The 24,925-nt window shown below is 41.3% G+C and overlaps 1 protein-coding gene across 8 annotated transcripts in view; it reads left to right on the top strand.

Moving 5' to 3' along the window:
- The window catches only part of rgs20 (regulator of G protein signaling 20), a 304,359-nt gene extending 280,004 nt beyond the window's left edge, over window positions 1-24,355 (top strand). For 7 of the 8 annotated variants that reach the window (XM_078539701.1, XM_078539700.1, XM_078539699.1 and 4 more), the window contains 2 exons: window positions 9,419-9,653; window positions 21,847-23,203. In XM_078539701.1, the coding sequence (XP_078395827.1) occupies window positions 9,419-9,653; window positions 21,847-22,035 (424 nt within the window). In that variant the 3' untranslated portion in view covers window positions 22,036-23,203. Of the gene's footprint in view, window positions 1-9,418; window positions 9,654-21,846 lie in introns of all 8 variants that reach the window. The other variant, XM_078539705.1, reaches the window with a different exon arrangement.
- The last annotated feature ends 570 nt before the right edge of the window (window positions 24,356-24,925 follow it).

Raw genomic sequence — 24,925 nt, 5'->3', positions numbered from 1 at the left:
TCAGATCTTTGTTGACTTGCGTGGACATGATGGGCCGAATGGCCTCCTGTGCTGTAGACATCTATGTGTCACCACATAAATGGGCGCTATACATCAGAATTTTGCAGCATATGAGTTCAAATGCTATTCCAGAATGTTAGCATGCAAGCTAACAGAATTTGAGAAGATGATCTAAAGTGATACTGTAGTATGGCAATGAAAGAGTGCTTCACAATCAGTGGTGCTGTCCTTTGTATAAAACATTAAACTAAGGCTGTTCAGATGCCTGTTAAAGATCCATTGGAAGTATCTAAAAAAGAGCCTCAAAAAATAAACTAGATCAATTCATCTCATTGTTGTCTGTAAAAATTTGCTATGCACAACTTGGTTGCCATGTTTGACACTATATTTCAACATGAATTTGTGTGAAGCATTTGAGAAATGTGAAAAAGCATACAAATTTAGTTCTTTTCTCACAGTCTTATAACCCTATCTCCTATGAGATATATAAGAAACATATAAGATCCTGACGGAGCTCAATAAAGTTGATACCAGGAGGATGTTTCTTCTTGTGGGGAGACTAAAATTAGGGGTCACAATTTAAGAACAAGGGCCTTTAGAACATAAGAAATAGGAACAGGAGTAGACCGTTTGGCCCCTCGAGCCTGCTCCACCATTCAATAAGGTCATGGCTAATCTTCTTGTGTTTCGATTTCCACATTCCCATCTAACGCCAATAACCTTTGATTCCCTTGCCTAACAAGAATCTAACTACCACTGCCTTAAAAATATTCAATGACCCCGCCTCCACCACCTTCTGAGGCAAAGAATTCCAAAGTTGCTCAACTCTCTGATAGAAAAAATTTCTCCTCATCTCTGTCCTAAAAGGGCGAGACCCAATTTTAAAACAGTGCCGCCTGGTTCTGGACTCACCCACAAGAGGAAAATCCTTTCAATGTCCACCTTGTCAACACCGTTCAGGATCTTGTATACTTCAATCAAATCACCCCTTCTAAACTCCAGTGGAAACAAGCCCAGTCTATCCAAACTTTTCCTCATAAGACAACCCACTTATTCCAGGTATCAATCTAGTAAACCTCCTTTGAACCACCTCTAATGCATTTACATCCTTCCTTAAATAAGGAGACCAAAACTGCACATAGTATTCGAGGTGCAGTCTCACCAATGCCCTGTATAACTGCAGCGTAACATCCTTACCTTTATGTTCAATCCCTCTCATAATAAAGGATAGCATTCCATTAGCCTTCTTAATTACTTGCTGTACCTGCATACTAACTTTTTGTGACTCTCGTACTAGAACACTTAGATCCCTCTGCACTTCAGAATTATGCAGCCATTCTCTATTTAAGTAGTACTCTGCTTTTTTGTTCTTCATGCCAAAGTGAACAACTTCACATTTTCCCACATTAAACTCGATTTGCCAGATCTTTGTCCACTCACTCAAGTTATCCATATCTGCAACCTCCTCATGTCTCCTTCACAACATACTTTCCTACTTATCTTGGTGTCATCTGCAAATTTAGCTACCATGTCTTCACTCCCCTCATCTAAGTCATTGATGTAAATCATAAAAAGTTAAGGCCCCAGTGCAGACTCCTGTGGGACTGCATTGGTCATATCCTGCCAATCAGAAAAAGTCCCATTTATGCACACTCTCTGCTTTCTGCCAGCCAGCCAATCGTCTATTCATGCATGCTAATATGTTACCCAATACACAATGTGCTTTTATTTTCCGTAATAATCTTTGATATGGCACCTTATCAAATGCCTTCTGGAAATCAAGTACAGTACGTCTACAGGTTCCACTTTATCCATTGTGCATGTTACTCCTTCAAAAAACTCCAATAAATTGGTTAAACATGATTTTCCTTTCACAAAACCATGCTGACTCTTCCCAATTGTCTTGAGCTTTTCTAAGTGCTTAGCTTTAACCTCCTTAATGATCGTTTCTAATAACTTCCCCATGGCAGATATGAAGCTAACTGTCCTATAGTTTCCTGTTTTCTGCCTCCCTCCCTTCTTGACTAGAGGGGTTATATTTGCTACTTTCCAATCTGATGGAACCTTTCCAGAATCTAGTGAGTTTTGGAAAATTAATACCAGTGCATCGACTACCTCATTAGCCACTTCTTTTAAGACCCTAGGATGTAGTCCATCGGGACCCAGAGACTTGCCAGCCTGCAGCTCCACCAATTTGCTCAGTACAATATCCCTAGTGATTTCAATTTCACCAAGTTCCTTTCTCCCGCACACCTGATTTGCAGCTATTACCTAATGTTTTTTGTATCCTCTATAGTGAACACAGAAGCAAAATATTTGTTCATTTCTTCCGCCATTTCCTTATTATCTACTATTAACTCCCCACTGTCACTTTCTAGAGGACCAATACTCACTTTACTTACTGTTTTCCTTTTTAAATACCTATAGAAACTCTTGCTATCTGTTTTTACATTTCTACCTAGCTTCCTCTCATACTCTAATTTCTTTCTCCTGATAAACCCCCCTTTTACTCATTCTCTGCCGTTCTTTATATTCTGTCCAATCATCTGTCCTGCCACTCATCTTTGTGGAGTTGTATGCCTTTTCCTTTAGTTTGATGCTTTCCTTAACATCTTTAGTTAACCACAGATGGTGGGTCCTCCCCTTAAAATTTTTCTTTATAGTAGGAATATACTTATTCTGAATACTCTGAAATATCCCCATAAATGTCTGCCACTGCTTCTCTGTTGATTTATCCTCTAGCCTAATTTCCCAGTTCACTTCAGCTACCTCAGCTTTCATCCCCACATAGTTGCCCTTATTTAAGTTTAAAATACTAGTCTTAGATCCACTCTTCTCCCTTTCAAAATGGATGTAAAATTCAATCATATTGTGGTGGCTGCTACCTAGGGATGCATTTACTCTGAGGTAATTAATTAATCCTGTCATGTTACACAATACCGAGTTTAATATAACCTGCTCTCTGGTTGGTTCCAGAACATGTTGCTCTAAGAAACTATCTCAAAAGCATCCTAAGAACTCCTCATCCAGGCTACTACTGCCAATCTGATCTTTCCAGTTTATGTGTAGATTAAAATCACCCATGATTATTGCCATCCCTTTATCACAAGTACACAATATTTTCTCTTGAATACTTTGTCCTATACTGTGGCTATTGTTAGGGGGCCTGAAGACCACTCCCACTAATGACTTCTTTCCCCTACTATTCCTCATCTCCACCCAAACTGATTCTACACCCTGATCTCCTGAACCAAGGTCATCTCTAACTATTGCACCAATGCCCTCTTTGATTAACAGTGCTACCCCTCCACCTTTAACTAGCTTCCTATTTTTCTTGAATGTAATGTACCCTTTAATATTAAGGACCTAATCTTTGTCATCCTGCAGCCACGTCTCCGTAATTGCTATCAGATCATATTTGTTTACTTCAATGTGGGCCACCGATTCATTTACTTTTTTATGAATGCTACATCTATTCAGATTGAGAGCCTTCAGTTTTGGTTTTTTGTTACCTTTGTAACATCTAGTCTTGACTGTTGATGTATTCTTAGGCTTTTTCTCCCTGTCCCTTCCTGCCATTCTCTGATTCTCATATTACTATTTTGCTCTCCTGTCTTGACTCTACACCTTGAATTGCTACCTCTGCCCAAGCTTGATCCCTCACCCCTCTTGTTTAGTTTAAAGCCCTCTCTACTTCCTTAGTTTTGTGATTTGTGAGGATACCCATCCCAGCATAGTTCAGTTGTAAGCCGTCCAAATGGTACAGCCCCCACTTTCCCTACTACTGATGCCAGTGCCCCACAAACCGGAACCCATTTCTCCCACACCAGTCTTTGAGCCACACATTCGTCTCTCTAATCTTATTTGCCCAATGCCAATTTGTACATGGCTCAGGTAATAATCCGGAGATTATTACATTTGAGGTTCTGCTTCTTAATTTGGTACGCAGCTCCTCATACTGACATTGCAGAACCTTTTTCCTAATTCTGCCTATATCATTGGTGACTACATGAACCACGACAACTGGATCCTTGCCCTCCCACGGCAAGTTCCTCTCCATCCCTGAGTCCTGAACCCTGGCATCGGGCAGGCAACACAGCCATCTGGACTCTCGCTCTGCTGCAGAGAACAGTGTCAATCCCCCTCACTATACTATCCCCTACTACCATTACATTCCTTTTCGTTCCCCCCAGTTGAATGGCTTCCTGTACCACAGTGTCATGGCCAGCCAGCTCATCCACCTTGCAGACTTCACTTTCATCCACACAGGTTGTGAGCACCTCAAACCTGTTTGACAGTTGCAAAGTCTGAGGCTCCTCCACTACTCTCTGCTTGGTCCCATTACCTGCCTCACTGACAGTCACATCCTCCTGTCCCTCACTGCTGACCAAAACAGGTGACACTATTCTAAGAGGTGTGACTGTCTTCTGGAACAAAGTATCCAGCTATTTCTCTCCCTCCCTTATGTTGTGCAGTTAACATTTCGTCTTCTAGATCAATAATCCTGAGACGGAGATTGGAGAAATCTTTTCTCTCAGAAGGTAGTCCTTATGTGGAATTCTCTTCCCCAGAAAGCAGTGGAGGCTGTGTCATTGAATTTATTCAAGGCTGAGTTAGATTTTTGATAGACAAGAGAGTTGAGGGTTATGGGGGAGAAGATGGAAACATGGAGGTGAGACCACAATCAGATCAGCCATGATCATATCGCATGGCAGAGCAGGCTCGAAGGGCCAAATGGCTTACTCCTGCTCCTAAGTTCTATGTTCCTATTCACACTCCCATTAAATATAACTCACCGACCCTTTTAAGCACAGCTTTCCAATGGGAGCACATTATTGGTGAACTTGCTCCTTTATTCCCTGAACACTCTATCGAATAAGTTCCCTGATCCAACGCAATCAGCCAGAAGGCAAACTCGAAGGAAGCATGGGTTCAGGAATCAAGGCAACAGTGTTCGTGTGCCAGTATGAGTCTCAGTAGCTGCACAGAATCAGTAACTTTACCCTTTTTGTTCCTGTAAGTTTAATTCACAAGGTGACATTATTATGATTAAGTGCAAGGTACTGAAGACAACCAGCTCAAGCCTATTGGTACTATCAAAATTCTACAGTGAATTCAGAGTTTCAAGTCCAACATCAACATGCAGAATGATTTAATGAATTCAGTTTAAACATAGTATATTATGTTGAGATGGTTAGATGACCTAGTTTTGCCAAATGGAATATTAAATTTAAACAATAAAAACTTATTGCCTCATAAGTTTAATCATCATATACGGATTTGTAGTGGCATAAATCCAGTGGATGGGGTGAGAAAACAAATGGAAAACTGCTACTCTACTGCTCATGGCCCTGTCACCAGCAGTCTCCATCTACTCTCCAGCACTTGTGCTTTCTGTCAGAATAGACAACAATGTAGAATGTGGCTGCCCTATTGCGGGCATTTCTTGTCATTTATACCATAGCAACATCTAACATCTAGGATTACTACAGTGGTGGTGGGAGCCAGGTGTCTAAAAGAAATAAAATGGCTGCTATAGCTTTTTTTTTCAAAGGGTGATCAATACATTGGTGGTATTGAGCAATGAATAAATAAATCATGGGGCAGGATTTTCCCAGCTGGGGGGGGGGGGGCGGGGCCTGCTCGCCAACGCGTAAAATGACGCGCGGTGACGTTGGGCAGAACTCCCGACGTCACCGCGCCCCATTTAAGTTTTCAGGCAGGTGGGGGCGCAGCAAAATCAACTGTGTGCCCGCCGACCTGTCAATGGCCAATTGAGGCCATTGACAGAGTCATTGAACTAATTAGTGCGCCTGCCCGTCCAACCTTAAGGTTGGCGGGCAGGCCGGGAGCCCCGGCAGGAATTAGAAAAAGCATGAAACCTCATCCACAGCCGGGATGAGGTTTCATGTAGGTTTTAAAACATTTTTATTAAAGTTTTTTTTAAAAATTATGGACATGTCCCAACTCATGTGACAGTGTCACATGAGGGGACATGTCAGGAATTTTTTTTTCTATTTTTAATATTTGTGACAGAACAGCCGATCTCCCTGAGGCAGCGCTTAGCCTCAGGGAGATGAGTGCGCTCTTTCGTGTGTATGTGCGAAAGAGCGCACTCTCAGGTTTCGGGATTCCCCCTCCCCCACCCACACAGGGAGTGCACAGCGCTTCTGTGCAGATGTCACACTGGGCGGGCCTTAATTAGCCCACTCATGTAAAATGGCGCTGCGGGGGCGCCGATCAGAAGCGTGCCTATGCGTGCCCGCAATTCAACTTCGCCCCCGACGGAGGGAAAATCCTGCCATGGAGTAAGCCAGAAATGCTGTCAGCCACATTATGCTATCATGAGTGTCCAAGGCCTACTGCAGCCTTCCTTCTCCCAAGGCATCCTCTTCAATACATTATTTAAAGTATCTTGACCCCAAAAATATAACGAGTTAAGGGACAGCCAAAACTATCCCCCACCCCCCTTGATCACCCCGCCCCAGTGAAGTAGAAGCATAGAAAATGCCACCTCAGGTATATAAAGCGTACATATGCTTTCATGCAGAAGACGCTTCATAAAAATAATAGTAAGTCTGTATCTTTCCAATCGTCACAGCAGTGACTGAGCCGTATTATGTTGATATGCCCAGTTTTGTAACTGCGAATTTACTGTTTTATCACATTACATTACATAACGATATATTGCACAGTGGTAGCACATTTTACAGCCACAAGACTTATAAAGATACCAAAGCACTATATAAATTATGGGGATGCTAACACAACATTTTGTATATTGAAGTAAGCAAATTTTGTATATTGAGCAAATGTGCAAAAATAAGAAATTTTATGAGGTCCATCCACTGACGTTTCAGGAAAAACACAATGGGGAGAGTTTTCTCCCCGTTGGGCAGGCGGTTCAGGAGCAGTCGCAGGCGGGCACGTAGCCGATCACCGCCTGCGATCGGCTGTGCGCCGCCATTTTGTGGACGCGAACCTGGAAGCACTTAGCGCTCCCTGTGTGGGCGGGGGGGAGGAGGGAGAGTCAGGGCCTGCGCGAAAGAGCGCAGAAATCTCCCTGAGGCACAGAGCTGCCTGTGGATGAGGTTCCACGAAAAATGCAAAGGCCACCTGGGCTCTTCGCCTGCCCGCCAACCTTAAGGTTGGACAGGCAGCCCTGTTAATCATTTCAATTGGTATTTAAATGGCCTTAGTTGGCCTTTGACAGTTTGGCGGGTGCACAGCCGACTCCGGTGTGCACCCGCCGAACTGAAGATTGGAATGAGGCGCGGTGATACCGGGATGCACGCCCGACATCACCGCACGTCATTTTATGCGTCAGCAAGCGGGGCCCGCCCCCACACACCAACCAGAAGATTCAGGCCAATGGGTGGGATTTTCCACACCTGCCCGCCGCCAGGATCATCCAGTCCCGTCACAAGTCATTGGACTTTTGGCTAGGGCGCCGCCTCACCCACGGCGGGTCCCACCCACAACAGGGCTGGAAAATCCCGGCCAGTGTGTTATATATGAGGATTATTGCAAGGAGCAAACACACATAAATGATAGAATGTCAAATTTGCTTATAATGAGTCTCTACTAAGTCCCAATTTTCTCTTGACTTAATCATCACACATTGGGACTTAGTAGAGACTCATTATAACCACACTTGGAGTACTGTGAACAGTGGGTCTCCATCTTATAAAAAGGATATAGTGACACTGGAGTAGGCACAGAATAAATTATATGAATAATACCAGAATTGAGAGTAAAGATTGAACAGGCTGGGGCTCCTTTTGATAGAAAACAGAAGTTTGAGGGGTGACCTAATAAGGATCTTTAAGATAATGAAAGGATTTGATCGAGATGTTTCCATTTGCAGAAGAGACCAGAACTAGGGGCATAAGTATAAGCTAGCCACTAATATGTCAAAAGGGAACTCAGGGGAAACTTCTTTATCCAGAGAGTGGTTAGAATGTGGAACTTAGTACCACAAGCAGTAGTTGAGGCATTTAGTGTAGATGTATTTAAGGGGAGGCTGGATAAACACAGTGGGCAGAAATTTTTGCTCGGCGGGCGGGTACGCGCGATGTTTCGGTCAGCGGGCGTGCACCAGAGTCAGCAGCGCACCCGCCAACAATTAAAAGGTCTGTTAAGGCCATTAAATAATCAATTAAGGTAAAGCTTTACCTAATGGTTGCCGGGCAGGCAAAAAGGCCAAGCGGCCTTTGCATTATTTATGAAACCCCATCCACGGGCAGGATGAGCTTTCTAAAAGCAAATAAAAATAAAATAAAAGTTTTGCAATTGAATTAATAACATCTCCCTGCTCATGTGACAGAGTCACATGAAGGGACATGTTTTATTGCATTTTTATTTTCTTTATTTTTTTTTGTTTTATCTCTTCACCTCCCTGAGGCAGCTGCGTGCCTCAGGGAGATTATGCAGCGCTCACTCACGCGCATACACGAAGTTCAGGCTCGGTCTGCTCGCCCTCCTCCCTCCCCACACACAGACAGCGCTCAGCACTGCCCCTCACGTTTCATGCTGGTCAGGTCTTAATTGGCCCACCAGCACGAGATCGCGGTGCGGTGCCGGTCGAGGGCAGCGGTTGGCTTCCCGACCACCCCCACCAAGCCCACCCACCAAGGGAAAAATTCTGCCCATGAGGAAGAAAGGAATGGAAGGATATGCTGATGACGGTTAGATGGAGAAAGGTGGGAGGAAGCTTGTGTGGAGCATAAACACCAGCATGGGCCAATGGAGCTGACCACCCTGTTTCTGTGCAGTTATCACGTTATAATACTTTGTATGTAGTGTATCCAAATCCATTATGCAAAAATAACAGCCATTAAACTTTTACATAATATGACTGAGAATGTTAATTTTCCTTCTTTCCCAATAAAGGTATTTCCTCGACATACATTTTCTTTTTCAGTGTATTTTCTATTGATTAACAACAACAACTTGTATTTATACAGCACCTTTAAAATAGTAAAACATCCCAAGGCACTTCACAGGATCATTACCAAACAAAATTTGACACTGAAGTGCATAAAGGAGGTACTAGGGCAAATGACCGAAGGCATGGCCAATGAAGTAGGTTTTAAGGAGCGTCTTTAAGGAGGAAGGAGAAGTAGAGAGACAGAGAAGTTTAGGGAGAGAATCCCAGAGCTTGGGGCCTGGGCAGCTGAAGGCATAGAGTCACCAATGGTGAAGCAATTAAAATCAGGGATGCACAAAAGGCCCGAATTAGAAGAACGCAGATACAACAGGGGGTTGTAGCGCTGGAGGAGGTTTATGAAATTAACTATGTCATTCTGATTAGTGTGTTTGTTTTTATTTAAAGCATTGTCTTTGATTTTCATCCTGTTTTCCGGCGCAGCCTTATGGTAACGAATGCCTTCCTTCACTTGTGATTTTGCTTATGCAGCCCAAAGCCAACGCTTGAAGAAGTACAGTCCTGGGGTCAGTCTTTCGACAAGTTAATGAAAAGTCCTGCTGGAAGAAATGCATTCAGAGAATTTTTACGAACAGAATACAGTGAGGAGAATATGCTGTTCTGGCTAGCCTGTGAGGACTTAAAGAAAGAAGTCAACAAAAATCTTGTTGAGGAGAAAGCAAGATTAATATACGAGGATTATATATCCATCCTTTCACCTAAAGAGGTGAGTTTATATTGCAATAGATATTTTTGGGGTCATTGAACAAAGTATAGCAACAATAGAGCCCAGCCCTATTCAGAACACCTTGTTCCATCATTAAACCATATATATTCCCATTATTATGCCAAAATGTGACTTGATGAATAGGCAATTTAGTGACAACACTCTAGTAACACAAAGGGAGAATAATTTTCAAATTTCCCCCAGAAAAGTGCATCACAGCTGAAAAGGACATAATAAGAGTGGGAACAGATCACAGCTAGCTTTGGGGAATGGCGGCAGTATAGATCATCAATGAGCTTTAACCAGAGAAGGAACTGTAACTGGTCCAAAATCAAAATAATGTGAATGATCATAAACTGAAAAAAAAACCTAACAGAGACGACTACAGGTAAGTGGTGCATCTATTTATAATGTAGGTAATGAAAACTACTGTTCTTGGCTTTGGCAGTGAGGTGCTAATTGACTGAAATGCAGTGTCAACCAGCCTGTACATGGTGACTCAGTCTTTGCTCAACTGCTCAATATGATCAACAATCAGCCTCATGCTCAGAAGAGCTGGAGTGCGAGGTTGTAGCACCGTGTCTGGTTTTGCAATTTGATTATTGCTGGTCCCTTTTATTTTCTGAAATTTGTGATTTTTGCAAGTTCTATATGTCTGATTTCTGGGGCAAGAGCTGAGGATCAGAAGGCTAGAGCAGATTCTGGAAAGTACTGATCACTTATGTCTGTATACAATCTTAGAACCTATAATCCAGTTCACCAATTAATATTCATCGTGGTTTTTTTTAAATGAGGGTGTGAGGAAGGAAGGAAGGAGTTTTTTGTAATCTCCAGACAGCTAATCCCTTAAAACTCTACTGATGTAGAATCTTTCTACAGAAGATCAACAGGGTAATGGTCTAACAATAATTTAAACCACTCTGTTCCAGAAACCAAGCTTATCCAAAAAATTCCTTCTGAGGCCTCTTTAATTCAAATACCCAAATTTAGAAACAAAAGATATCCAATTCCTACTGAATCATTCTTAATTCAAAAAATACCATTGTTGTGAACATTAAAGTCAGACCATTAAAGGACCAAGAAGCCTTCATGGGGAATTGTTAGTGAGTGAATAAATTGTTAATATTTTTAATGCTCTATCAAATCATTTGTTAATTGGTTTTTAAAAGAAAATGGAATTACTTTTCTGCCCTTTCAACCTGGGTAGAATTAGTTGGCTAATTAGAATAAATTGTCTGCTGCTGTACATTTGTTTCCCACCCAGTTTCTCAGCTAGACGACGGATGTAGTATTGATATGACAGAAATCATTGATGTATCCATTGCTGTAAGGGGGCTGCAAGGGGATGATAGGTTATCGGGGTAGGCGGGATGCAGTTTTGAGGTTATTATCAGATCAGCCATGATCTTATTGAATGGCAGAGCAGGGTCGAGGGGCCGAATGGCCTACTCCTGCTCCTTGTTCGTATGTTCGTATGACCCAGTGACAAAAAGGAGAGAGGCTCACTGGTTGTGTTGCCAGCATACTAACGCAATTGTTTAAAAAGTTGAAGATAACAAAATGTCATTTTTAAAATGAAGGTATACAAAAATATTTTAAACTGTAAAATAAAAACTGCTGTTTCTAACTACACAACACTTGTGACTGGTCATTTGATAAAACTGGAAATTGCAGATAACATTACTCACAGCTTTACCTATTTAAGTAAGAAACATTATTCTTATTTCTTTATGTGAGCAATTTGGAAACATGATAGTAAAAACAGAATTCCCTGGATCACACTTACACATAAATCATGCCAAAATTTAAACCACTCTATGCCGAAATGTCAAATTAGTACTATGTCTTCTCACATTCTATTTTCCCATATCTGCCACATTCTTAAAATTAAATACATTTTCTTTATGTTTTGCTCTATTTCTAAGCTGTCCTTTGTTATAAATATTGCTCTGTAATTGGAATAATGGAGATGCTTCCGCAGGGTGAATTTGGATCAGTCTTCTGTTCCTTTTGAGGGCTGAAACAAGGAGCACTCGACGGACAGGTAGAGCTGGGGTTCAGCTAGACAGAGGGTGGTGATGGTATATGGGGACTGGTTGTCCCACTCTTCAAGTGGAAGCAAAAGACCCATAGGCCTGAGCTACCTATCTTATTGGAAGATATGTTGAACCTCTGATTCAGCCGTACTCATGCCTCTTCCTTGATCTCTTGATGACTGTGTTGGTGCTGCTCCCTGCTCTTGTTCTGATTCAGAGAATTTCATTCACTATGCTTCAAATTTCTACCCATCCCTTCCCTTTATGTGGCCCACCTCTGACTCTTCCCTTCCAGGACTTTTATCTTCCTATAACTAGCATTGAACTTTTCACAGACATCTATCCTACACCTACCCACAATTACTTGGATTAGATTCCTGGATTGGTTACTTCCTGCCCCAATTCCTGTATGGACTCTGTTCCTTCTCACAGATTCACTTACTCTTTATCTGCTCTGATGACTCTGCTATCCACCAGTGGTTCTGAAACTACCTTTTTCATTAATTGAAGATTCACCTTCACTGTCATAGACAAGGGCACTCAACCATTTTTGTCACATTTCCCATGTATCTGCTCTCAGCCCTTCTCTTCCCCACTCAACTGTCCTCAGGGTTCTCACCTGCCACCTCACATCACCAGATCATTTACTGTCATTTCCATCACCTCCAACATTACCCTAGCGTCAAACACATCTCCTCCCTCCTCTCTTTATTTTCCAAAAGGAATAACCCTTCCATGAAACCTGCTTCATGCTTCTTCCAACTGCTCTCCTTTCCCTGGTTCCTTTCTGTGCAAGTATAAGAGATGAAGAAGCTATCTATTCTTTTCTTCCCTCACCGCTGTCCAGGACCCTAAACACTCATTAAAAGTCAGATAGCATTTTACACGCATTTCCTCCAACCTAGTGTAGAGTATTTGCTGTTCATGATGCGGTCTTCTCTAAAGCTAAAGGAGACCAAATGTAAGTTATGTGACTGCTTTGCTAAATACTTCCACTCTGTTTGCAGGTAAAACGCTGAGCATCCTGTCATTTGTCATTTGAATACCCTGTCCCAATCTCACTCTGATCCTCTGTCATTGACTTACACAAATCTACTGAAGCTCAATAAAAATTTAAGGAATGGTATTTTATCTTTCTGTTGGGCACTTTGCAGCCCTCTGGACTAAACAATGACTTTAACCATTTCAGCCCCTAACGTGCCGACGGATGGGTGTATCAGCTGGCTGAATTTTGCTGTCGGCAAGCAGGGGGCGGGGCCCACTCGCTGAAGGCAAAATGATGCGGGATGACGTCGGGGGGGAACCATTTAAATTTTCAGGAAGACGGACCCGCAGCAAAATCAGCTGTGCACCCGCCGACCTGTCAATAGCCAATTGAGGCCATTGACAGGATCATTAAAACAATTAAAGGACCTGCCCGTCCAACCTTAAGGTTGGTGAGCAGGCCAGGAGCCCCGGCGGCAACTAAAAAAAACATGAAACCTCATCCACGGGCAGGATAAGGTTTCATGTAGGGATTTAAAAAGTTGAATAAAGTTTTAATGAAATTTATTAACATGTCCCATCTCGTGTGACATTGTCACATGAGGGGGACATGTTAAGGATTTTTTTTTTTTCCTCTATTTTAAATGCTTATACAGCTGTCAGTGATCTCCCTGAGGCAGCACTTTGCCTCAGGGAGATGTGCGCTCTTTCGTGCGCATGCGTAAAAGAGCGCACTCTCGCATTTGGGGAATCCCCCCGGCCCACACAGGAAGCACATAGCGCTTCCCGGCGGGCGTCACGCTGGGTGGGCCTTAATTGGCCCACCCACTTAAAATGGCAGTGGGGCCCGCTTCTCCGGTGGGGATCAGCTCCCTGCCCACCAGAGATAGGATCGAGCCCGCCCACCCGGCAGGCAGAAAATTCTGCCCAGTATTTCTGAGGGGTAATGGATTGGCGATTAGGATGGAGACCCTCCATTGGAACATAGTACTGGCGAGGCAGCCCATAACCTCGGCGTCAACCTGCTTTTCCCTTCGGTTAAGATTTCTAAATACTATTCCATTTTGACAGCTTCCCTTTTTCCATTTCAGATCTGCTTTATCCTTCAGCTATTCACACATCATCTATGTCTATTAATTGCTTTTAATTTTGCTCATTTACTCCTTCTTAACATTTCATATCAATATAATTTCAGCTATTTAATCATCTTCTGTTGCTTTTAAAGCACATCACAGGTCTTTCTACACTTCTTTACGATCTCGTGGATGCCATTGTGGGTGTCTTTTTCCCTCAATCTGCCTTTTCTTCTGTTGCTTTTTATATGCTGTTCATCTTCATTGTTTTCCAATCTCGATAAGAGAGGTGAAATATTAACTTACCTATTTCCACCAGAGAAATTGGTTGATCTGCTTCCAGCTTTTTCTGTTATTGTTTCAGATTTCCAGCTTTTTTACTTTTTGTTCTTTTGCCAATATGCAAATAATCTGTCCGTTTATAAGCCAATGTTAAAAACAACAGGCTAAAAGGAACAACCTCAGCATAGGTTTTCAGTTTAAAAATCAAGGGCTGGATTTTTATGCAGCTGTGGAGACTTCATGAAGCTGACAAAATGGTGGCCAGGACCCGATTCCAGGATTCCCGACCCTATTCCCAGCATCCCAAATTTCCACCAGTGGGTTAAGGGTGTGGATTGGTCCGTGTTGAGAGCCCGCACCCTGCACTCCTGACCTAGGAGGGCCTTTTAAACAACCTGCCTCAGCACTCAGCACTCCCTATAGCTGCCTCTGAACTCTTTCCGGGGACAATGGCCCCAACTCCAGTCAGCACCTGCTCCCCCACCCCAAACCCCCAGAACAAAAATACTGAGCAGGATTTTGCCATCAGATGGCGGGCGGGCCCCACCGGCTCAGCGGCGGCCGGCCGGCCAACCCCCGCCACTGAAACGGGGCCCGCCGCCATTTTGAGTGGGCGGGCCAATTAAGGCCCGTCCAGCGGCATCCCCGACGGGAAGAGCTATGTGCTTCCTATTCGGGGCGGGGGGGGGTGGGGGGGGGGGTGGTGGGATTCCCCATCTGTCAAAGTGCGCTCTTTCGCGCATGCAATTGGCCATTGACAGGTCGGCGGGCGGATAGCTGATTTCGCTGTCCACCCACCTTCCTAAAAATTTAAATGGACTGGGATGACGTCGGGGGTTCCTCCCGAAGTCATGCCGCGTCATTTTCCCCCAGGCAACCGGGTTCCGCCCCCAAATCGCCGAGGGGAATATCCTGGCCACTGTCTTTGCTGCACTTTCTCCACAGGCGGGTGTGCCAAGCTAGGAAATTACCCACCTCCCAGATGAAAATCCAGTCCCGAGTTGTTACAAAGAACTTGCAGTGCATGCCAATGTAAACACATTTTTTCTAATAGTTGACTTTTCTTTAAAAAATTAGTAAAGCTGTCATGTGGGTGTTACTGAATACAACTATTAGAGCTGAATTAACTTCAGCATCTGTAGAGACAGTCATTAACATGGCGCTTCAGTGACCATGGGAAAAATTTTCGGGTTGGCGCGCAAGGGCGGGGCCTGCTCGCCAACGCATAAAATAACGCGCGGTGATGTGGGACATGCATCCCAACGTCACCGTGCGTCATTTAGATTGTAGAATCGGCTGTGCGCCGAACTGTCCAAGGCCTATTAAGGCCATTAAGAAAGTGATTAAAATTGTTAAGAATGCTGCCCGTCCAACCTTAAGGTTGGCAGGCAGGCGAAGAGCCCAGGCGGCCTTCACATTGTTCATGAAACTTCATCCAAGGGCGGGATGAGGCTTCATGAAGGGTTTATTAATTAAATAAAAAATTTTGAAAAAAATTAATGGTCATGTTCCAGCTCATGTGACAGCTTCACATGAGGGGACATGTCCTTAAAATTTTTTTTACCTTTCTTCAATGTTTCATAAGTGAAAGTAATCTCCCTGAGGCACCTCTGTCCCTCAGGGAGATTTCTGTGCTCTTTCGCACGCATGTGCGAAACAGCCCAGGCCCCAGCTCAGGCAACCCTCGCCCATCTGCACAGGGAGCGCTCAGCGCTTCCGGGTGCGCATCACGCTGGGCGGGCCTTAATTAGCCTGCCCACATAAAATGGCGGTGCAGCACCGATCAGGGGCGCCGATCGGGTTCACGTGCGCCCCCGCCCACCCCCGCACAACCCCTCCAACAGGGGGAAATTTCTGCCCCGTGTCATTGGACTGTTTGTGTTAATTCAACTTTTTCATACTGCTGTGTGCAGCAAACCATTAAAACCAGTACTCTATTTGTCATTAGGAAGCACCAGTAAAACAAACATATTCAAAAAGATGATAGGAATACACCAAAACAACACATTAGCCTGAATTTTGCTGTTAGAATAACAGTGAGGCCATCAATGCTCACCATTATTAAATTGTAACTCAGACAGCAACTTTGGCATCTACTAATGCAAAGTTAACCATGGAAATCCAGAGGTTGCTGTCTGAGTTATCTTGCTCCTCCATAAGCTTCACTGCACCAGTATCTCACCAACAGATTTGGCATTCAAATACGTGAAGAGCATAAATTTGTGGTACTTATTCACTAGTTACCCACTAAACATGCCAGAAAAAGTTATTGTCCATTCAAATATAGGTGAATTGTCAATGGCTTTCTATGTCTTAATTACTACAAAACAGCTTCTCTGGTGCTGAAAATTTACTTTTATAGGTATGGAATCTCATTCTTTAAGATTTTAATTATTGTTTGATATTTAAAAAAATAAAATTTTATTTTTAATTTTCCTTTCTGTCTCCTCTCCCTCAATCTCAACTTTGTTTTCCTCTCTATATTCCTTTCCACCTATGATTTCACATTGAATTAATGGGGCAAATTTTCTCCCTGTCGGGAGCAGGCGCAGAGCTGATCGCCGCCCACGATTGGCTGCGTGGCGCCATTTTATGTGGACGGGCCAATTAAGGCCCATCCAGCGTGACACACGCCCGGTAGTGCTCAGCGCTACTTGTGCGGGCGGGGGAGGAGGGAGAGTCGGGGCCTGCGATCTTTTGCGTATGCGCGTGAAAGAGTGCAGCAATCTCCCTGAGGCAAGGAGCTGCCTCAGGGAGATTAATTTCATTATGAATTATTGAAAAAAAGAAAAAAAAAATTATTCAGATGTGCCCCCTCATGTGACAGTGTCACATGAGCTGGGACATGTTTATGAATTTTGAAAAAAAACTTTATTTCAACAATAAATCTTTCATGAAATCTCATCCCGCCCATAGATGAGGTTTCATGATAAATGTGAAGGCCGCCTGGGCTCTTCGCCTGCCTGCCAACCTTAAGGTTGGACGGGCAGCTCTGACAAGTGCTTTAATTAGTTCATTAATAGCCTTAACAGGCCAATGGCAGTTCGGCAGATGCGCAGCCAACTCTGGTGCGCACCCATCGAACTAAAGATCGGAATGACGCACGGTGACTTTGGGACACGCCCGATTCTGCCCAATTATTCTAAGATGCATTTCCTGGTTTAGATTCAGCATGCCTCAGTAAGGTTTCTTCAATCTGCTTGGTGAAGAGACATGAGGGAACAGGCTTGTTCGCCTAGCACTACTTAAAGCAACAAAATGCCGATTCCCTAAGGGTGGACAACACCGCAGACCATTACCTACATGGCCCATGTGGCATTCTTCAGTGATATCAATGAGGAAACTTGCTAGGTCCGCACACTTATTCACCTACAGCACAATCTACTCCACAGGGAATTCACATAGAGTGCATTGTGCCGCATGAAGTGGCGCTATGTAAACTTATTTTTCCCCCATGCTGTTAGCTTATTATTTCCACACTGGTTCCAGATCACTTGTAGAGGGCGCTGCACTGTATTAGTCCCCCAATGACCATAAATTGCTGATCAAAAACCCAGCTATAAGTGTTTGTTCATTGCTGACTGTAAAATCCAGGCCATATCATATACTGGTATTATTTATTGGGTTCTACATTGTTGAATTTACCTTTGTTCAATTCTAAAGCACCTCCCAGAATAATCACAAGCTTGAAACAAAACAAACTACAATCTAATGAGCTATTAAACAACTTAGGTTGTTTATATTTAGAGATTTGTCATCTGGGTGTGAATGCAACCACAAGATCAGTCATGCCCATGGTATTACCTGAAGACTACACAGTCTTTCTGTATAAAAGCGAAAATTAGAGAATTTCATAGTAAAATTGATAGATATCGGGAACGAGAAGTAGCTGCAGGTAGAGAAATTGCTGGAATTTGAGAATTGGATAGATATAGAAAAAGGGAATTAGACGAATTGTTAGAAATAGAGAAATTGATATATATATAGAGAGAGAACTAACTAGAGACAGAGAAATGCAAAAGAGGGATGACTAGTTTTTTTTCAGAGTAATTACAGAAAGGTGCTCTCAAGGTTTTACTGGATCAGGAGCTGAATTTAAAGAATGCCTGATTGTAAGTAATGCACTATTTTCATATATTCCCAAAACTCAGTGCAATTAAAGTATATATCATATGTACCATGACTGGATCACTCATCCAGTTGGACAAAAAGGACATCATAGGGATAGCCTCCCACCTAAGAGCATTGAAGAGGAGCTATGTGACCTTTCTAATGAAGCTGTATAAGGTCATCAAGAGCTGCAACAAGAAAATCAGTACCTCTAAAATTGAAGAAAGGATTTTTATATATAGATATACTCAAAAATGCTGACCTGATCAAGAGCATACTAAATAAGATATATATCCAAGCCACTCAAGGGAGAATGATAAAATGCCAATTTAAAGAGAAGACAAGAATTATGATATGTTCCAGATGAGAAATTTACCTTTCTTCTCTATCTCTTATATTTCATGTCACATGGTTAAAGGCAGTAATGTCTCAGCAGGCAGGAAGAATTATTTTTGAAGTGCAAAGGTCTGGTGCCAGTATAGTTCTAGAAGCTTCGCATCCTACAAATGGGAAATAGAGGGCAACATTCCAGGCTGCCTGTAGTAATTAAGGCTAGGCTGGTAAGGTGTTCTCTTCATGACCTTTTCTGGGCCAGGTATGGCCTTCATAGCTTGTCTATTCTTCCTTAACTTTACCCAACTTGATGCCATAAAAGAACAAATTCATTCAATCTGGAGATTTGTGCAGTTTATAGTTAAGTTCAGGAATATGATGTCACTGTGGCTGCATCAATTTTCTTTATTGTTAGAGTTAGTCTACATTTGTGGGCAGACTGTAGCATTCTTTGTATGGGTCTCAATTTTCTTACTTATATATACTCTGCACCTGACATCCAGTGATACCAATTTTCAAGGTAGATTGCAACCTAAACCTTTTATCCTTCAGGCACATTTCTTAGCTTATTGAATCTAGGAATGTTGATTCTTTCTCAGATTTGCGTGTCTTTCTGGTCATTACTCAATGAAAAAGAAATATCTAAATATATTTCCAAAGTTTAAGTACAACTGCTCTAGTCATACAAATTATCAAGGGAAGCTCAGAGAGAAACTGACCCTGCTTGCAGATGGCATCAGAAAAACTGAAAAGATTTGTATTGGTAAGTGCAAAGGTTTGAAATATCATCTTTTCCCAGAAGAATATTTGTATTGCATCCATCAAATAAAATAAAGCATTTAGTTTCTGGTCTAGTGCTTATAGTGCTGTTTCCTTGTTTATTTTGTGGGGGAGGAGTTCCCAAATGAACACCCAAGAGCAAGTACTTTAATTGGAATGGATAAGGGGTTTTATTCCATGTGGAGAGAAAAAATTGTAACTGTCTCAACGCTTCTAATACAGGTACAAATAACTCAGAATTCTTCAATGACGATACCTGGATAATTCGCCTTATAAATGTAAGGTTTTCAAGTACTCATAGCATGTTGACTTTCAGAGTTATTTTATGGCTATATTTCATGGTTTATGGCTGTACACTTCCATGTTGTTAGTCCAAGAATGAGAAATGGAATCATAGAACGGCATAGATATCACCAAACCACGTCTGGGTTTTATAGAGGCAGTAAAGATCTTGAAACACCAAGAAAGGACATGGTTTTTCAGAATACAACAGAAAGCAGTCCTAGACTAAGCGTTTAATTATTGTCCAGACACTACTGCAAAACATAATCATAAATGAGGTGAGAGTGGAAGGACTGATCCTCAACTGATTAAGATATCTTATTTTCCCTTAGTTTTGACTGTAATCAAAAGGCTTATTATATCTGCATTTTTTCCTCAGTGGCCTACATTTGATCCCAGTCCTCAGTATACTGTATTTAAGTCTCTCCATGCTAGTCTCCACAATTTCCTCCAGTCCTGTAAGCCCTCCCAAACTCACCATTATCCTGACAGAACCTTCTGCGCACCCACTTCGCCCCCAACCTTTGACCCATTGGTGTTGCAAAGTTTTCATCCACCTCAGTCTTATTTTTTAGAAATTAATCTATAAATCTCTTCACCCCAGATCTTTGTCTTCATCTCTGTCACCCATCGAATCTTCTTCCTGGTTGGGCAACTAATTGGAGCGCTAGGTTTTTTTTTATATTACTAGTAAATAAATGCCAATTGTTGAGGTCATGTATGCAAGTCTTTTATTACTTGAAGGAGGGTCCCCAAGGTTTAATAGATTTAACTTATTGAACAAATATTTTTGCTCTAATAAAGAGCAACAGCCAGCCATTTGAGCTATTTGTTTCACCTTTTTTAATCAGGGTGTGCAGGAGTTGCCAGAAGTTGAGAGTGTTACAACCAGTCCCCAGACAAGGTTCCCCTGATTTGTTATGATTCCAGATGAGGTGCCCCAAATTGTTATGCTCCCAGGTGAGGAGGGAATTGGCTCCTCTTCTTTATTCAACCCCCTTGGTTTGTCACAACAAGGTTAATGTAAAATGGATCCCTCCCCTCACGGATACCTTTTCCCAGTCCAAACGTTTTTATGTTTTAAAAGGAGCCAATTTAACCAGCTTTCTTGATTCAAAGAAAGAGCGATTTTATTAGTTAGTAAAATGCAAAAAAAAAATAATTAAAATGCAACACACATGCACAGAGATTAGAAATGAGAAGTGAGTCCAGAAATAAAGATTTTAAAAAGGTATACGAATCAGTCTTTTGGCTCGTCTGTGAGGAGTAGATGGCAAAATGTTGCAGCTGTTAAATTGGGTGATTCCATTAGCGCTGACTTTGGTAGTTGAGCAGTGAGTTTGGAGATTCTTGGTTCTGCAGGTTAGCTGAAAGGAGTTGTCCTGTTTCCTTTTCGAATGTGGCTTTGCTGACTTGTGACTTGCCTCCAGCAATCAGAGAGAGAGGACTTTTTCTACCTGCAAGCGCAGGGATACCTAGTTGATGTTTTTCAGCTGTGACCTTCATAGCACACCCTTGCACACCAGGCCTGGAACACCAAAACTAGCAACACAGAACTGGGGTTGCAGTTGGCTGTTTAACCCCTTTTCTTGTGTATTCCTGGAAGTGGGGAAAAAATATGTCTTTCACCCAGATCTGCTTTTTCAACTCACATCATGTCAACAGTCTGGGATATATCTCACAGGAGATGGTATCTGCTAAAATGATAATCAGCCTCCATTATCTCTGCAACCCCAGGAGATTACAGTTCAGTTTTTGCATTGCATCTTTTCCTTTGAAGTGACTCTGTCTGAAGTAGGCCTTGACGCCCTTTTAGGTGTGACATTCCGTTCTCTGGACCAGTTGGTCAAGTGTAAACCACTTAGGAATTTTCCAGCAAGTGGTTATTTTACAGCCTCAGCCAGTTTTTGCTTGTATGTCCTTTTTTTAAAAGAAACACATCTTACTTAAAAGTTCAATATGTCCGTAAGTCCGCTGTCATGACAAGAGGTAGGAACCTAAAGCAACAGCAAATTTTCTACAGTCTTTACAAAACTGAGCAAATGGATCTGCCCTGAAACAAGCTTTTAATCAGGCCTATCAATGATTTCTACCACATAGTTGATACTTATTATACAGATCAAAACAAATGCAGAGTCATACAATTTCTGTTATGTTATATGTTTAGCCACACTACTAGGAAATTTTCAGGAAAATGTTTTTGCAGCAATGAAATGGAAGCATATTCTGTAATCTAATATTTCAACATTTAATATGAATACCACATTATATGCTGAAATAGCTGATTCTTATTTTGTATTATTCTAAATCTAGGTTAGCCTTGATTCCAGAGTGCGTGAGGTCATCAACAGAAACATGCTTGAACCTACTCCTCACACATTTGATGATGCACAGCTTCAGATTTATACATTAATGCACAGAGACTCTTACCCGAGATTCATGAACTCTGCAGTCTACAAAACCCTGCTTCAATCCTTAACTGATACATCATCAGAACCTTAAGACTTTCCAGCTATGTTTCTGAAAATGAAAATTGGAAATGTCTGTGGGCTGTAACTGTTCATAGGGACATTGGAGCTACACGATCTTCACCAGAAAGTAATACTCAGGCATATTTTACTAAGGATTTTAATGTCTGTCTGCAGAGGGTTCTGAACACAGGCCAAAACACAGCTTCAGATCAACACAGCAAGGTTTCTCCAAAGGATGACTGATGAAATGTTAGTCATTTTAAAGCCTGTAGTTGTATTTTTTACATAAAATAGTAATAAGATGTACTCGAAGACAAGAGTTTGATAGCGGAAGTGCCTTGATATTCCTCTAGTGACATCCTCACCTGAGCTACATATGCTATGATACAGTTTAAAATTCTTCTACCATTCCGTACTATGATAACAATGCCATCACCACAATCAGCATTATTTTGGGCGGTACTTCCACTTGTCTTGGAGTATATGTACTTGATATATGTAAACACAGTGCTGATGGAAACAAAATGGATCAACTTCAAGTATCTAAGCCAATGGTTTGGAAAAATACTGCCTATAAGACATATTCTGTTGTAAGACTTCTATTATTTTAATATCAGAGTTTTGCTTAAAATGCAATTTTTTAGTTACAATTTGTGAATGTTTATAAAACTTAATTTTAAAGAATTTATCACCAGTTTTATTTTGCAAATGGAAAACGGACAAAGTGTGGGCATTTCAATTCTTTTAAAAAAATAAAGCACAATCATTTTAATTGATAGTTGTAAATGATTTGTCTTTTGTACACAATGTAATTAATATCCTTTAAGAATTTATACTGTACATGGTACAGATATTCTACACCTTAACCTGGGAGAAAAATTGGTATTGGTCTCCTTGTTCTGCTAGAAGTCAAAAGGCTACTCTCAATGCGGTATTGATAAAAATCTTAAGGACATGCATCACCTTCCCTTCCTGTTTTAGTAAGCTATGTGGAGCCAAATGTGAGGATGCAATGGGGGAAAATGCATATAATGTGTTTGTGGTACACTATTATATTCAAATCAATTGTTTTTACCCTTTGAACAATAAGTGACTTGTGATTTGCAATTTTGAATATGGTTTCTTAAAATCACATGTATGTATTTAACATACTGTCACACTCACAGATTAAAGGCCAAAAATAAAATATATTACTCTTACAGGTCAAATAATTGACAAGATTCATTCTGCATCATACGCAGTTTTGTATACTGACAACAGAGAGAAAACCCAATTTAAAAGATAAATTCATAGCTAAAAGATTGATAAAAAGTGTATTTAAGTAATATTTAGTGAAAAGAACCTCCACTAAAGGGGTTACAAGGCCAAAGGATAGTCTATACAAGGCATAAAATAAATTGTTCAGCATAAAAAATGTTATGCATAATGTGATACTGTTTATATTTAGCTGTTGCTTGCCTTAAATGTTAAAATCGCAATCATAGCAACTGTTGCCTAATTAATGTGCTTGACCTCTAAAAACATCACCATGTATTTATCCATGAGCTTTCCTGCAGCAGTAATCTGGCAAATGCCAGTATATTTTTCTTCACTTTATGTCCTTGTTAACACATTGCAGCTGCAAAATTCATCTCTTATAGTGCCTATTTTTCAGCACTATAGGTGCTGTTTGGTGTGCAGAATGGCCACATGTGCAGACTTCTGGTGCAGCTCATGCTGGATGCCATTTTAGTGAGGGAATTAGTGTGGTCATTAGGAGCATGCACCAGAAGTATGCAGAGTAGATGGTCTTATAACATTGATTTGACTGTAGCAAGGCACTTTTTTGTCAGGTGTACAGCCACTGAACAGTGGGCTCATGCCATCATGCAAATAACCATTTGAGTTAATCTAATTTTGCAACTATTGGTGCTCGTAACTGATTTCAATGTAATAGTCTTAAATCTGTATTTTAATTTGTTGTGCATTGAATTATAAAGTGAGATGCTAAAAAAAAATAGGATTGAGAAAATGTTTAAATTATGGGCTAATGGGTTTGATTAGCAAAGAGCATGGAAGGAGCTGGCAAGGATTAACCACACATTGCGATTTCCATGCCCATCTTTAGGCTTTATCCAATTTTTCCCTCTGCAAATCGTATTGCTAAACATAAAAACAAACTCAACGTTAACCATTGAAATAGTTTTCATGTTAAATGTTTTTTGCAGCTTCCACAATAAGAATGAGCTTTCATTAACATCTGGAAAAGTTATTGTCTGTAAACCTATAAAGCTGACTAGGTAAAAGGAACAATTTGAATCACAGCGTTTATTAATTCACAGTATTCTCTGAATAAAATATTTTCGAATGCCATCTGGCTACATTTTTGACTCCCAAATATGAGTGCTGCTGGAGTGGCTAGAAGATTAACTCAATATGTGATCATCTTACCCCTTGGATCAAGATAAATCCTGATTTCATTGCATTTTTTAAATGTTATGGCTAACAGAGCAGGATCTGGATATCCAAATGTCACCACATTACTGTCCATTCATTTGGGTTGGTATTTGCAATCACAAAGCAGAATCACAGAATAAAATGCAAGTTTATGACTGCATATTTAAAGAAGTTTGTTGCACTGACGACATGACACAAGCTTCAAAATTTACTTGCTCTTCACTGATCAAAGCAATCAGGCTATAATGCAAATGTTTTCTCAATCGTATTTCTGCTTTAGCATCTTACTTTATAATTTCAATCCAGAACAAATTAAATACAGATTTGGTCTTTAAATTTGAAGTCAGTTATAAGCAACAATAGTTAATGAATTATATTAACTCAAATGTTTTTCTTTCACTTCAAATACTAATTTTTCACAGCCCAATGAATAATTCCAATTATCCAATGGGGATATCACAAGGATAGTCTCCCCATTTAAGAGG

Source organism: Cetorhinus maximus, chromosome 4, assembly GCF_964194155.1.
Source record: "Cetorhinus maximus chromosome 4, sCetMax3.hap1.1, whole genome shotgun sequence".
NCBI classification, from domain to species: Eukaryota; Metazoa; Chordata; class Chondrichthyes; order Lamniformes; family Cetorhinidae; genus Cetorhinus; species Cetorhinus maximus.
The sequence above is the reverse complement of the archived record's forward strand: the minus strand, read 5'-3'. Positions and strand labels throughout refer to the sequence as shown.